Source organism: Pseudophryne corroboree, chromosome 3 (assembly GCF_028390025.1).
Source record: "Pseudophryne corroboree isolate aPseCor3 chromosome 3, aPseCor3.hap2, whole genome shotgun sequence".
NCBI lineage: Eukaryota > Metazoa > Chordata > Amphibia > Anura > Myobatrachidae > Pseudophryne > Pseudophryne corroboree.
Window position 1 is genome coordinate 773,646,752 of NC_086446.1, and position 15,993 is coordinate 773,662,744.

At 46.8% G+C, this 15,993-nt stretch overlaps 1 protein-coding gene across 1 annotated transcript in view; it reads right to left on the reverse strand.

The window, feature by feature from the left end:
- LOC135058256 (transient receptor potential cation channel subfamily V member 5-like) overlaps positions 1-12,863 on the reverse strand; it is a 197,631-nt gene extending 184,768 nt beyond the window's left edge. Inside the window, exons 1-2 of the mRNA XM_063963788.1 lie at positions 12,459-12,863; positions 10,528-10,834 (exon numbers count right to left, since the gene is read on the reverse strand). Of these exons, the coding sequence (XP_063819858.1) occupies positions 10,528-10,595 (68 nt within the window). The 5' untranslated portion in view covers positions 10,596-10,834; positions 12,459-12,863. The remainder of the gene's footprint in view (positions 1-10,527; positions 10,835-12,458) is intronic.
- Between the last annotated feature and the right edge of the window lie 3,130 nt (positions 12,864-15,993).

A 15,993-nucleotide genomic window follows, 5' to 3' on the forward strand; every position in this document is an offset into this window, starting at 1 on the left:
TATGTAATGACTGATGACGGACCTGCTGGACACTGTCAGCTCAGCAGCACCGCAGACTGCTACAGTAAGCTACTATAGTAGTATGTATAAAGAAGAAAGAAAAAGAAAAAAAACACGGGTAGGTGGTATACAATTATGGATGGACGAGCGACTGCCGACACAGAGGTAGCTACAGCCGTGGACTACCGTACTGTGTCTGCTGCTAATATAGACTGGATGATAATGAGATGAAATCAATATATATATATATATATATAATATCACTAGTACTGCAGCCGGACAGGTATATATATATTTATTATGTAATGACTGATGACGGACCTGCTGGACACTGTCAGCTCAGCAGCACCGCAGACTGCTACAGTAAGCTACTATAGTAGTATGTATCAAGAAGAAAGAAAAAAAAAAAAACACGGGTAGGTGGTATACAATATTATATATATATTATATACAATTATATATATATATATATATATTAAACTGGTGGTGACTGGTGGTCAGGTCACTGGTCACACTATCAGCAACTTGCAAGTAGTACTCCTAAGCAGACAATCACAATATATATTATACTGGTGGTCAGTGTGGTCACAATGGCAGTGTGGCACTCTGGCAGCAAAAGTGTGCACTGTACGTTATATGTACTCCTGAGTCCTGCTCTCAGACTCTAACTGCTCCCCACTGTCAGTGTCTCCCCCACAAGTCAGATAATATACAGTCACACTATCACTTCAGCAAGTAACTAGTACTCCTCCTAATGCTCCCCAAAATTACTACTGTGTCTCTCTCTACTGTCTCACTCTCTTCTCTATAAACGGAGAGGACGCCAGCCACGTCCTCTCCCTATGAATCTCAATGCACGTGTGAAAATGGCTGCGACGCGCGGCTCCTTATATAGAATCCGAGTCTCGCGATAGAATCCGAGCCTCGCGAGAATCCGACAGCGGGATGATGACGTTCGGGCGCGCTCGGGTTAACCGAGCAAGGCGGGAAGATCCGAGTCGCTCGGACCCGTGTAAAAAAACATGAAGTTCGGGCGGGTTCGGATTCCGAGGAACCGAACCCGCTCATCCCTATTAACAGCAAATGATTCTTGTTAAAGGACAATGCTTTTACTGGTTGTGCCTTGCTAGTAAAGCATTGTCATTGTAAATACTTGGCATAAACACGATCAGACGCACCGGGTTGTACAACCAGATGCTTCAGGAATAAACCATGTTGCACTCAGGGGGTCATTCCGAGTTGATCGCTCACTAGCTACTTTTAGCAGCCATGCAAATGCATAGTCACCGCCCGTGGCATCGGGGCTGAGTCGGTGGTCAGACGTGCTGCACATAGGATAAATCGTAATCGCAGCCATCAGGTGCACATTGCGGCTGTTTATTTAGCAAATGCATAGTCACCGGCCAAGGGGGAGGGTATTTTCGCTTTGCAAGTGTGCGAACGCCTGTGCAGCCAAGCTCTGCAAAAACATTTTGTGCAGTTTCTGAGTAGGTCTGAACTTACTCAGCCGCTGCGATCACTTCAGTCTACACCCGCCCTACAAACGCTGTGACACGCCTGCGTTTTTCCAAAAACACAGTACCTATAAGACATTTTTTCTACTTGCACCACTGGAAAGCACCCTTCCACTGGGCACACCAACAAAGACTCAGTCAGGGGGCATTTACAGACAGCAGCAGCCGCACGCAGCCCCACTGCTGCCCTTACAGACATAAGTCATCCTGGTTGTAGTGAGTTCCTCCTGGGTCCTGGGCCCCTCACAACACAGTTTAACTGTGCCAGCCTGTAATTTAGTAAAAGATCTAAGCGCCTAATTCAGACCTGATCGCAGCAGCAAAATTGATCTCTAATGGGCAAAACCTTGTGCACTGCAGGTGGGGCAGATATAACGTGCAGAGAGAGTTAAGCTGGCCATACACTAGTGCGATTTGGCCTCTTTTCATCCGATTCAGATGCATCGGGCTGAGAAATCGGATGAAATGTGGCCAAATCGCAGGTCCGATCCGATGCGCGGTCCCGTGCGCATCGGGGCTGAGTCGGTGGTCAGACGTGCTGCATATAGGATAAATCGTAATCGCAACCATCGGGGGCACATTGCGGCAGTTTTTTTAGCACCTGCGATATATTGCATGTCTTCACTTGAGTGGCATTTCTCTACAGCAGCAGCAGCAGCAGTAAAAAAATCGCATGTAAAAAATGGCACGTCATCAGGTACCAAATCGGATGGAAGCGCACCCAGGGAGCTGACAGGGGAGTTCAAGGGAAATCGGGTCCGACTTGTGCCTCAGACAAGTCGCAGCAATGTACAGTATGGGGGCAGCAAATATGTTAACAGTTGGGCAAAACCATGTGCACTGCAGGGGGGCAGATGTAACATGTGCAGAGAGAGTTAGATTTGGGTGGGGTGTGTTCAAACGGAAATCTATATTGCAGTGTAAAAATAAAGCAGCCAGTATTTACCCTGCACAGAATCAAAATAACCCACCCAACTCTAATTCTCTCTGCACATGTTACATCTACCCCCCCCCCCCCCTGCAGTGCACATGATTTTGCCCATTAGAGAACAATTTTGCTGCTGCAATTAGGTCTGAATTAGGCCCATAATCACTTGAACTATGTACTGTATATACTGTATATACTGTATATGGGGTGGATGGAGGCTTTACTGCACTGGAGGTCGTAGGAGCAGCAGGGAGCCCCGATAACCAGCAACCCGCACCAGAGCACCGATCATCAGTCCCTGCGTAGGTGAGTATGTTGTTTTTTTTGGGGGTAGAGGGGGTTTCACTTTTTTTTTTTTTCACACAGTGATCATCTTGTCCATTGGACACACATCCTTTTTCACATTATTTTAGTAAAAAAATTTTTTTAATAAATATGCCCCTTGGCCCTCATTACGAGTTGATCACTCGCTGGCTACTTTTTGCAGCCGTGCAAACGCATAGTCGCCGCCCACGGGGGAGTGTATTTTCACTTTGCAAGTGTGCGATCGCCTGTGCAGCCGAGCGGGACGAAAAAGTTTTGTGCAGTTTCTGAGTAGGTCAGAACTTACTCAGCCGCTGCGATCACTTCAGCCTGTCCGGTCCCGGAATTGACGTCAGACACTCGCCCTGCAAACACCTGGACACGCCTGCGTTTTCCCTACCACTCCCAGAAAACGGTCAGTTGACACCCACAAACGCCTTCTTCCTGTCAATCTCCTTACCAACGGCTGTGCAAATGGATTCTTCACTAGAAGCATTGCACATCAACGATGCTGTTTGTACCTGTACGACGCACATGCGCATTGCGGTGCATACGCACGCGCAGTTTTGCCATTTTTTTTTCACTGATCACTGCGCTGCAAAAACAGGCAGCGAGCGATCAACTTGGAATGATCCCCTTTATACATTCAGGGTTTGCACATGTTTTACAAGTAGTTCCATATAAGTGGCCGTGAGAAACCTTATTTAAAAATGCATGTAGCCATAGGGATCATAGGGGATCATTCCGAGTTGATCGCTAGCTGCCGTTGTTCGCTGGGTAGCGATCAGTTAAAAAAATGACAAACCTGCGCATACGTATGCACCGCAATGCCCACGCGCGTCGTACGGGTACAAAGAGCATTGTGGTTTTGCACAGGTTCTAGCGACGATACCATTCGCACAGCCGAACGCAAGGAGGTTGACAGGAAGAGGGAGTTTCTGGGTGGCAACTGACCATTTTCTGGGAAAGTTTGGAAAACGCAGGCGAGGCCGGGCATTTGCAGGGTGGGTGTCTGACGTCAATTCCGGGACCTTCGTCGCAGCAATCATCGCACAGAATAAGTAACTACAGGGCTGGTCTTGTTCTGCACAAAATGTGTTTGTAGCCGCTCCGCTGCACAGGCGTTCGCACTCTTGTAAAGTGAAAATACACTCCCCCGTGGGCGGCGACTATGCGTTTGCACGGCTGCTAAGAGTAGCTAGCGAGCGATCAACTCGGAATGATGCAGGGGAATGACACTGATGAGCCCATTTGAATGTATATATCTCTGATTTCCTTTTGTTTCCCCAAGAATTAGGGATGGCCATCAACCATCGATGCTTCCTAATCATCGAGGGTTTATGGCCAATGTTGAATGCTTTTGACATCGATAGGAGAGTACCAGATGGTTTCCCTCCATCGATGGCACAGCATAAACAAATATTTTTTTTAATTTCATTTTGCAAGTGTGTCAGGACTCGGAGCATAGCGAAGCCCCGCTCCCAGGCTGTGATTGGCCCATGGGGGGTCATTCCGAGTTGTTCGCTCGTTATTTTTTTCTCGCAACGGAGCGAATGGTCGCTAATGCGCATGCGCAATGTCCGCAGTACGACTGCGCCAAGTAAATTTGCTATGCAGTTAGGTTTTTTACTCACGGCATTACAAGGTTTTTTCTTCGTTCTGGTGATCGTAATGTGATTGACAGGAAGTAGGTGTTTCTGGGCGGAAACTGCCCGTTTTATGGGAGTGTGCGAAAAAAACGCTACCGTTTCCGGGAAAAATGCGGGAGTGGCTGGAGAAACGGGGGAGTGTCTGGGTGAACGCTGGGTGTGTTTGTGACGTCAAACCAGGAACGACAAGCACTGAACTGATCGCAGATGCCGAGTAAGTGTGGAGCTACTCAGAAACTGCTAAGAAGTGTCTATTAGCAATTCTGCTAATCTTTCGTTCGCAATTTTGATAAGCTAAGATTCACTCCCAGTAGGCGGCGGCTTAGCGTGTGCAAAGCTGCTAAAAGCAGCTTGCGAGCGAACAACTCGGAATGACCCCCATGGATCATTCACTGAAATAACAGGGATGGGGCAGTACGGATGGTGTAATGGTTAGCATTACTGCCTCACAGCACTGAGGTTATGGGTTCGATTCCCACCATGGCCCTAACTGTGTGGAGTTTGTATATTCTCCCCGTACTTGCGTGGGTTTCCTCCGGGTACTCTGGTTTCCTCCCACAATCCAAAAATATACTGGTAGGTTAATTGGCTCCCAACAAAATTAACCCTAGCATGAATGTGTGTGCGTGGACATGAGATAGGGAATATAGATTGTAAGCTCCACTGGGGCAGGGACTGATGTGAATGGGCAAATATTCTCTGTAAAGCGCTGCGGAATATGTGTGCGCTATATAAATAACTGGTAATAATAATAATAATAATAACCACTGATGGGTGAAACCATCGATGATCTCCCATAGCATATTTGGTGACCATTGATGGCCATTCACAGTTTCGCCATCGATGGCGAACACACCGATGACCATCCCTACCAAGAATATAACAGCTACATAATGGGATAAGGTGCAATCAGGTAGATTGCTGATCTATTCAGGGAGTCAGGGAGATTGCTACTATTTCAGGGAGTCTCCATGACAATCAGGGAGACTTGGCAAGTATATGGTAAAATTAAGTATTCAGTGTTACCTTGCATTTCAGTCCACTACAGACTACTAAAGCTATAGTATATCTTTGGAACAGTGTCCTAATGGGACCTCCTCTTAAAGATCAGGTCAAAATTCTCATTCTGAGGGTACTTGAGGTAAGTTACTGTGACAATATTAGCCACGCCTACTTGCATTAAATACACCAATCAACCCAGAGCAATTCTGCATGGAAAGTAGGCAAAGCCGTCACTCATACTCTGACTTCATCCCCATTATAAGCTCCTCCCTCCTGACGGAATAACCAGCTACAGTGGAATAAAATAGCAGACTCCAGTTACGACATGTACAGTATATTACTCATCTTAATAATACATCACCACTGCAACATAGCACATACATGCCGACATTCTGGCTGCTCTCTCCGGGAGAGAGTAGCCAGGTCGCAGGGGAGGGCTGTGATGTGAGTAGGGAGTGTACCGGAGGCAGGACGGGGATGGGGTGGAGGCGGGACGGGCTTACAGCGGCACCTCCTTTAAGCCATGCCGCCGCTCTGTAATGCCGCAGTCAACGGCATTATACTGCAGGGGGTGTGGCTATAATGACGCGATTCAGCAAGGATGGCGTCATTGACTGCTCGGACTGCCCACTTTACACACTAAGTGGGCGGATGGGCAGGGGCAACCTGAAGAATCAGGAGACTTGCCTGCTCTTCCAGGGGTCGGGGAGGGTCACCCGATTTTCGGGAGCCTCCCGGCCATTCCGGGAGAGTAGGCAAGTATGACATAGCAGCATTAGTAAATAGTAGAGATGAGCGTCTGGGTTTTGCTGAAAACCGAACATGCCCTAACTTTTAGGTTCTGCGGCAAACATAGTCCCGGCTCGGGTCCCCGCGCCAAGTTCTGATCTCGGACCTAACAATCTAATCTAGCATGTCTTGGATTGCAGGTACGGTAATTTGTGATTTCCGTGGCCTTCTTCACACTGGAAAGAACTAACGTAGGAGCAGCTAATTTTATTAGGGGGTGCACCGCAGGAGGGGCGTGTCTAGCACCGCCTTTTGGGCATATCTTGCAATACCTTTTGGGCGTGTCTAGCACCGCCCAGGGACATGTCTAGCACAATTTCACATTTCCTCAGTAAAACCACATGGCTTAATCTAATTTCTCCCTAGTTCCTAATAAAGTTAATATAATACACCCCAGAGAAATAAAATAAAACATTATGGTGCAACCACCGGCTGGTACTGACTGTCTGTTACGGCATAACCCTAAGTTCTAGCTGCCGCCGCACCTTATCGTTGCTTACACTTCCCTAACCTATCCCTGATCCAGTGGCAGAAATAGAGAGTGGTGGGCCTAGGTGCATATGCATTCCCCTCCCCCACTACACCCCAACCCTTGCACCCGCCGGCACTAACACCCTGATTTTGAGTGGGCCACTCTGAAAAGTATGGGAGATTTAGGGGGCCGAACATTTGAGCTTTAATACAACACAAGTAAAGTTTAATATTTACACATGTGCAATCACAGCCACATCTGCCTCTTTCTATGCCACCAGACTCCTCCTCCGTAGTACGTGTGACATTTGTCGAAATTTATATTACGCCACACAGTATGAGCTGAAATTCACATTACGGCACACGGGGGTGGTATTCAGTATGCCGGCTGTTGGGATCTTGGCGCCCAGTATACCGGTGCCGGAATCTCGACACCCGGCATACCAACAACTATTCTCCTTCTAGGGGGTCCACAACCCCCCTGGAGGGAGAATAAATAGCGTGGCGAGCGCAGCAAGCCCGCAAGGGACTCACTTGCGCTTGCCAAGCTGCCTGCATACCATACTACACCCCACACGGTATGAGCTGAAATTCACATTAAAGCACACAGTATGAGTGGAAATTCACATTATGCCACACGATATGAGTGGAAATTCACATTACGCCACATGGTATAAGCGGAAATTCATATTACGCCACACAGTATGAGCGGATATTCACAATACGCCACACATTATGAGTGGAAATCACATTACGCCACACGGTAACAGCAGAAATTCACATTAAGCTACACGGTATGATACAAATTCACATTACGCCACACGGTATGAGCTGAATTCACATTACGCCACATGGTATGAGTGGAAATTCACATTACGCCACACGGTATGAGCTGAAATTTACATTACGCCACATGGTATGAGTGGAAATTCACATTACGCCACACAGTATGAGTGGAAATTCACATTACGCCACACAGTATGAGCGGAAATTCACATTACGCCACACAGTATGAGCCAAATACACATTACGCCACAAGGTATGAGCAGTAATTCATAATACGCCACACAGTCTGAGCCAAATTCACATTACGCCACACGGTATGAGTGGAAATTCACATTACACCACATGGTATGAGCCAAATTCAAATTACGCCACACAGTATGAGCCAAACACACATTACGCCACAAGGTATGAGTGGAAATTCACATTACACCACACGATATGAGCCAAATTCACATTACGCCACACAGTATGAGCCAAATACACATTACATCACTCGGTATGAGCCAAATTCATATTACGCCGCACAGTAAGCCCCCAGCAGTGCCAGATACCATTAAAACCCCACTCAGGAAAATACTGAGTGCTTGGCTTAGCTAATATATATATATATATATATATACACATATACACACACACACAGTACATACTGTAGACACACAGACACATACACACATAAAACAGAAATGTAAATATATGCAAACACATACAACAGAAATATAAAATTATCGTTGGAAAATTGTGTTTACCTGCTATCAGATGAATTATGTGGCCCTGGATATCGTCTTTGGCACAGATGGCAGCCACCTGCCACAGAGAGGTGGGGGTGGCAGAAGCACATGTCAGGAGGTAGCAGAGGTACTGATAGGGAAAGGGGCAGAGGCACACGAGGAGGGGAGGGGGGGCAAATGGAGAGAGCAGCTGGAGTAGTACAGAAGGAAAAGAAAGGGGACAGAGGCACATAAGGGGGAGGAGCAAACACAAAGGGCAGTGGTGGATAGGAGCAGAGACGCAGATGGGGAATGTCTACTGAGTGACTCTGTCCAGCCTACCCAGGGGAAGCATGGGGGCAAGGGATAAGGAGGGAGCTGAGACTTTGGGGAGTGGCAACATATGGAGATGGAGCAGAACTACTCCAAGTTCGGACTGAAGTTCTCATGGAAAGAGGGGGAGCACACAACCCCCATGCCACCTTGTTACACCTGGATCTGATGATCAACTGACAGAGGAAGCCACTGGTGCTGATCACACTGGCACAGGCAGACATTTGCCTGTGAGTGAGAACTTAGATGCAGACTGGATCATCAGCACCAGCGGACCTCTCTGTCAGTGGTACTTACTTCCCACCTTGTCCCACTGAGTCTGCACTGCAGGATATAATCCTCATGCCTCTCAGAATCGGCTCCACCTGCTGCCCATCTCCTCAGTCAGCCCGGCCTCTCATCACTAAAGCACAGCCAGCTGCCTGAGATTACTGTGCCGCCCCTCAGTTCCGCCCGCCACAAGCCTTGTCAGTCAGCCCGGCCCCCTAGCTGAGCTTCGGCGGCTGGCTGATACAGTATATCTGCCTGTGATCCCTCATCAGCGGCCGCCTGTCACACTGCGGTCCGGCCCCACTGCACATCTGAACGGCTGCCTGGCTGTCCTGCACATCTGACATGAGCCGGCAGCCGCGGGGACAGCAGCAGACACATGGGTGTCACGTCACAAGTGTCTGCGCACCAGTGTCTAAGGCAGGTGGGGGAGGCCGCGTAAAACTGCTGCAGGGTATGTTGGGCTGCAGTGTACCTTGCGGCCCCGATCATTGGGGGTCATTCCGAGTTGTTCGCTCGTTATTTTTTTCTCGCAACGGAGCGATTAGTCGCTAATGCGCATGCGCAATGTCCACAGTGCGACTGCGCCAAGTAAATTTGCTATGCAGTTAGGTATTTTACTCACGGCATTATGAGGTTTTTTCTTCGTTCTGGTGATCGTAATGTGATTGACAGGAAGTGGGTGTTTCTGGGCGGAAACTGGCCGTTTTATGGGTGTGTGCAAAAAAACGCTACAGTTTCTGGGAAAAACGCGGGAGTGGCTGGAGAAACGGAGGAGTGTCTGGGCGAACGCTGGGTGTGTTTGTGACGTCAACCCAGGAACGACAAGCACTGAACTGATCGCAGATGCCGAGTAAGTCTGGAGCTACTCAGAAACTGCTAAGAAGTGTCTATTCGCAATTCTGCTACTCTTTCGTTCGCAATTTTGATAAGCTAAGATTCACTCCCAGTAGGCGGCGGCTTAGCGTGTGCAAAGCTGCTAAAAGCAGCTTGCGAGCGAACAACTCGGAATGACCCCCATTGTGCTGCAGTCCTGGCGTGCGGGGGGGGGGGGGTGACATTGGGGGTCATTCCGAGTTGTTCGCTCGCAAGCTGCTTTCGTTCCTGGTTTGACGTCACAAACACACCCAGCGTTCGCCCAGACACTCCTCCGTTTCTCCAGCCACTCCCGCGTTTTTCCCAAAAACGGTAGCGTTTTTTCGCATCCAGCGTTCGCCCAGACACTCCCCCGTTTCTCCAGCCACTCCCGCGTTTTTTCCAGAAACGGTAGCGTTTTTTCGCACACACCCATAAAACTGCCAGTTTCCGCCCAGAAACACCCACTTCCTGTCAATCACATACGATCACCAGAACGAAGAAAAAACCTCGTAATGCCGTGAGTAAAATACCTAACTGCATAGCAAATTTACTTGGCGCAGTCGCACTGCGGACATTGCGCATGCGCATTAGCGACTAATCGCTCCGTTGCGAGAAAAAAATAACGAGCGAACAACTCGGAATGACCCCCATTAGGGGGTGCCTATGCGCACCAGGCACCCGCCGTGCGCACGCCTATGGTCCCAATTACATGATTTCAGCTGTTTTTATCAATTTTTAAGAACTCCAAAACAAGAAAACTTGAGGGTGCTTTTGCCGACATCAAAACAGGAAGATGATTTAGACCAAGAACAAAAACACGGGAGTCTGCGCACCGCTCTGTTAAATAGTGCTTTCACTTGCTCCTTAAATTGCAAAAACAAGCCTGTATATATAATTAATATGTATGTAGCGCCCACCTTTTCTGCTGCCGTAAATTCATCTCGCAGGCGCTCGCCTCCTGCTTTTTTCTCCACCACGGAAACATTTTTGTCTTTCAAGCCGTCAGGTCCTTTTAGATCTTCCTAGAGGTTAATTCCATATGAGCGCAGGCCGTCCCATTCTCCATCAGTAGATCGCAGCTCAAAGAAAATGTTAGACGAAACGCTCGCACATCATTGGGCTGCGTCACGATGCTCCGTTGACTGGTGTACAGCAGTGCGGCGATTTCATGAATCAGCTTGAAGACCGTTCCTTCGTCACCTGTTATTCCTTCGGAAGAGGCACCTGTTGGGTGAAGTTGTCAATTTTGTCAGTTACAAGAGGCGCTCGGGGGCCTTTCATTCTTTTTTTTTCTACAAAGTACAGAATGTTTAGAACATTGTTTCAATAGGACACCACGCAGTTTATTTTACTAAACAACAGCTTTTAAAAGCCGCCTTCTGTATTATTGCATTAAAACACCAATACTATTTCAGTAAGGCAATGATTTACAACCTTTATTTACTCACGGCACACCAAGCAATATTTTAAAATTGCCAAGGTACACCATCAGTTCCCCACAGCTAAAAACAAAACACACACATTGGCCCTCACAGTAAAAAATAAAACACACACATTGGCCCTCACAGTAAAAAATAAATCTACACATACATTGGCCTACACAGAAAAAACAATCACATTGCTCCCCACATAAATCATGTTGCTCCCTACATACATCCTATTGCTCTCCACATGAATTATTCACATTGTTCCCCCCATAAATCCATAAATTCTTATTCTCCCCACAAAAATCCTATTGAAATCCTATTGTTCCCCACAGGAGAAATAAAATAACAAATATTATATCAGCCATCCCCCTCCCTGTCCCTCAGTGGCGGGAGTGGTTCATAGTGGAGTTCTGCGAATATTAAGCAGTGGGTGGTCGGGCAGGTGTGGATGTGGGTGGGCAAGGAAAGCTGTGAATGCAGGCGGGAACTGTAAGATGTGTATGCAGGTGGGTGGGCTGGCTGGGTGGTGAGACGCGGCGGCCGTGACCTATGATATCACACCGTTTTCAAGGCATAGGTCATGGCCAGAGCACGACTGATCCTCTAAGAAGAGCCCGGGCCAACAGATCACTCTGAAGGTGCAGGAAGCTGCTCTGGCTCCGCGGCACACCTTGCAACTGGTCGCGGCACACTAGTGTGCCATGGCACACTGGTTGAAAAAGCCTGCAGTAAGGGCACAACCAAGTTTGTTCTAAACTTAACGGTATTGCCATTTTAAATTCTGCCGCAAAACGGGGACGATCATAGCAAATATACCACCAGGGTACAGAACTGTGCTCCGCTCACTACTTGCACACACTAGAAGCAGACATACAGTACTGTACTGTATATTCTTGTGTGCTTGATTATTGTATTATATACATTTTATACCCACCCACTTACACTTTTTTTCCTATGGAAACTCATCGTCTTTCCCTATGCACATGCAACATCGAACGCCTTGTTTTCCACCTTTGCAGAAACTCCATTTACTTTCAATACAATAAATGAAGTCACATGATACCAAATCATTCACGCCTCCGGCTAAGTGGCTGGCAACTGACGCACTCCGGGGGCCAAAATTACCCTTAATCACAGTAATATGTTAAAATAAATACATTTACTTAAACAAAGAGACCCCTATTTGTAATAACCAATCAGCATCCATTTTATACTAGTCAATAATAAAGAAATCTGACATTATATAAAGGAGCAGGCGGCCGCAGGTGAAGGTCCAGAGGGCCACCTGGTGCACGGACAGATAGATAGATAAATATATATACACATATATAGTACAGTATATAGACACATATACAGTAGATGACTAGCTTTACATAAAAATACATACTGTATAGAAAGACAGCAATAGATACATCACACACCTTATCTGTGTCCTGCAATCCACCGGCATCATTTGACGTTAATGCAACATATCCAGTATCAGATTTGGGCCTAGCTGCCAGGGCATAAAAGTGGTCCCCAATCCGTCCCTGCTCCCCTCTGTCTGGTTAAAAAAAAAAAAAGAATCTTCTACACCTGGCCCTTCTGTCTCCCGTATTCTGCCTCCTGTTCTGACCCTGCTTTCTCTCACACTGAAACCTGCTCGGCTGGTTAGTGTCGGGAGTACAGGTTCTCTAACAATGTGTGTGAGGATTACACAAAGGGCTACCCCTAACTCATTAGCACCTGGGGAGGACTATACAATTAAAACCCTTTTGCCATCTTTGTTAATCCTTTTTCTGTAGCTTATGGCAAATACACACAAGATGCCCTATCTCCTGACAAACCTTCAAACTGGTTTCTGTGTGGGTGGGTGGGTGGGTGCTATGTCTTAAGGCTATTTATTGCACATCAGTAACACGTCTCCCAGGGGAGAGATTAGAAGAAAGAATATGTTGCAGGACTGGCTCAGGATAAATATAGTGCAAAATAAATAAAACATTTTCAACCCAAGAAGTTTTTATAATCTCATTACGGCTGCTTCCACTCAGCAAAGGACTAGGACAGAGGTTCTCAAACTCGGTCCTCGGGGGCACACACAGTGCATGTTTTGCAGGTAACCCAGCAGGTGCACAGGTGTATTAATTACTCACTGACACATTTTAAAAGGTCCACAGGTGGAGCTAATTATTTCATTTGCGATTCTGTGAGGAGACCTACAAAACATGTACTGTGTGGGGTCCTGAGGACCGAGTTTGAGAACCTCTGGACTAGGAGGAGATTGCAAAGCTGGTGCACAGTAAATCGGTTATATATTTTTGCCCAACTGGTGACCCACGTGCAGAGCTGGCCCTAACCAATATGATGCCCTAAGCAAGATTTTGGCTGGTGCCCCCTAGCACCGCCGCTAGTTCTGCAGGAGATCCCTGGCATGAGTCAGCTGGCAGCTCTGCTAACGTTGGGCGCCTTTTGTTTATGAAAATGCATCTTATTTGCATTACTATGTGGCTAGGATGCGCAAGCAGCTTCTGCTGATTAAAATGATATGCAGCATGTGTATATTCTGTGTGTGACTGCGGCTGTATCTGCATCCGAAATGCTACATTACAGTGATTTCCAGGAATACACTGCACTGTAGCATACGTCGGCTGATACAGCCGCAGTCACACACAGAATATAGGCATGCCGCATATCATTTTAATCAGCAGAAGCTGCTGGTTCCCCTAAGCATACCAAATGCCCTAAGCATTTGTCTAGTTTGCTTATGCCTAAGGCCGGCTCTGCCCACGTGCGGCCTAGGGCCCTTAAACCTTCAACATTTTCATTGTGTGAAATTTATTTATCCCCCATATTATATAAACTTTGATGTCTTGAAAGTATTTCTTCCAGTCCTTTAGGAGCCAGACATGGCAAATCCTAGAGCACAGCCCATGAACCCATCTCTGCATCAACAGGGAAGTACCAAGGGCACCCATGAAGCATGCACGTTCAGAAGGTGCCCACCCTCTGTTCTTATGAGGTACCCTGGAGAATCAGGGTGCCTCCTCCGGGGCACATGGCTTCTGCAGCTCTCTGTGAGCGCTAATCCATCTGCATTTACTGGAAAGCGCAGGGTTTTGCAGATAAGGATGGGGGCATCTGGTGCAAAATATCTAAATGACAATCTACTCAAACATAACAGTGGCACTGTGGTTAGCATTGCTGCTATGCTATAGCCATGGATTACATACACTGACCAGAAGACTGTGTATACATAGGCTTACCATACTATCCCTTTACTGGGACACTCGTGAATTACACACGTCTCCTCAGTTTTAAGCATTCTGGCTTCCTCCCACAGTCCAAAAACACATACTGGTAGGTTAATTGGCCTCTGACAGAACTGTCCAGTATCTGTGTGGTAGAGAATTTAGACAGACATTTCCATACGGCTGGCACTGATGTCAGGGATTACAATTTCATAGAAATATAGCATTTGATGGCAGATAAGAACCATTTAGCCCATCTAGTCTGTCCTAAACACCAGGGACGTGCGGTGAGGTAAATGGCTCAGGAGTCACTGGCTAGTACCAGAGACAGATTTACACACAATATATGAGCCCAAGGGTTCATGTGGGCATTATACACATGTGCAGCAGTATATACATGTGTGCATTATACACAGGTGCAGCAGTATATACATGTGTGCATTATACACAGGTGCAGCAGTATATACATGTGTGCATTATACACAGGTGCAGCAGTATATACATGTGTGCATTATACACAGGTGCAGCAGTATATACATTGGTCATTATACACAGGCGCAGCAATATATACATAGAGGGTCGGACTGGCACACGGGAGCAGGGGAAACCACCGGTGGGGCCCCACTTCCTGTGGGCCCTCCTCCTCCTCTAGGGATCAGGTTCCAGACTTTATCCAGGTGCACTTGAATTATGCATTATACATATGTTACATTATACTTCACAAGAATATGGTTTATTATATAATTTACCAAGGAGCACAGAACATGTACTCTTTAATGTTTAGCCAAACCTCTGTGGTGGCTGGCCACACCCCTACTGGAGCCTGGCCACTGCCTTAAGCATGGGCCCCTACAACAGCATTCCACTGGTGGGCCCTTCATTGCCCAGTCCAACACTGTATACATGTGGGCATTATACACAGGTGCAGCAGTATATGCCTGTGGGCATTAGACACAGGTGCAGCAGTATATACCAGAGATGTGCACCGGAAATTTTTCGGGTTTTGTGTTTTGGTTTTGGATTCGGATCCGCGGCCGTGTTTTGGATTCGGACGCGTTTTGGCAAAACCTCCCTTAAAATTTTTTGTCGGATTCGGGTGTGTTTTGGATTTGGGTGTTTTTTATCAAAAACAGCTTAAATCATAGAATTTGGGGGTAATTTTGATCCCATAGTATTATTAACCTCAATAACCATAATTTCCACTCATTTCCAGTCTATTCTGAACACCTCACACCTCACACCTCAGAATATTATTTTTAGTCCTAAAATTTGCACAGAGGCCGCTCGATGACTAAGCTAAGCGACCCAAGTGGCCGGCATAAACAGTGCACCTGGCCCATCTAGGAGTGGCACTGCAGTGTCAGGCAGGATGTCACTTAAAAAATAGTCCCCAAACAGCACATGATGCAAAGAAAAGAGAAAAAGAGGTGCACTGTGGTCGCTGGACGGCTAAGCTAAGTGACACAAACACCTCAATATCACAGGAATTATTCGTTATAATCAATGGTATTATTGGTCCAGATCACTGGAAGAAAATTACAAAATCACAGGAATTATTTGTTCTAATCAATGGTATTATTGGTCCAAATCACTGGAAGAAAATGACAAAGTCACAGGAATTATTCGTTCTAATCAATGGTATTATTGGTCCAAATCATTGGAAGAAAATGACAAAATCACTGGAATTATTTGGCTAGATCACTGCAATTAATAATTATAAATCACTGAT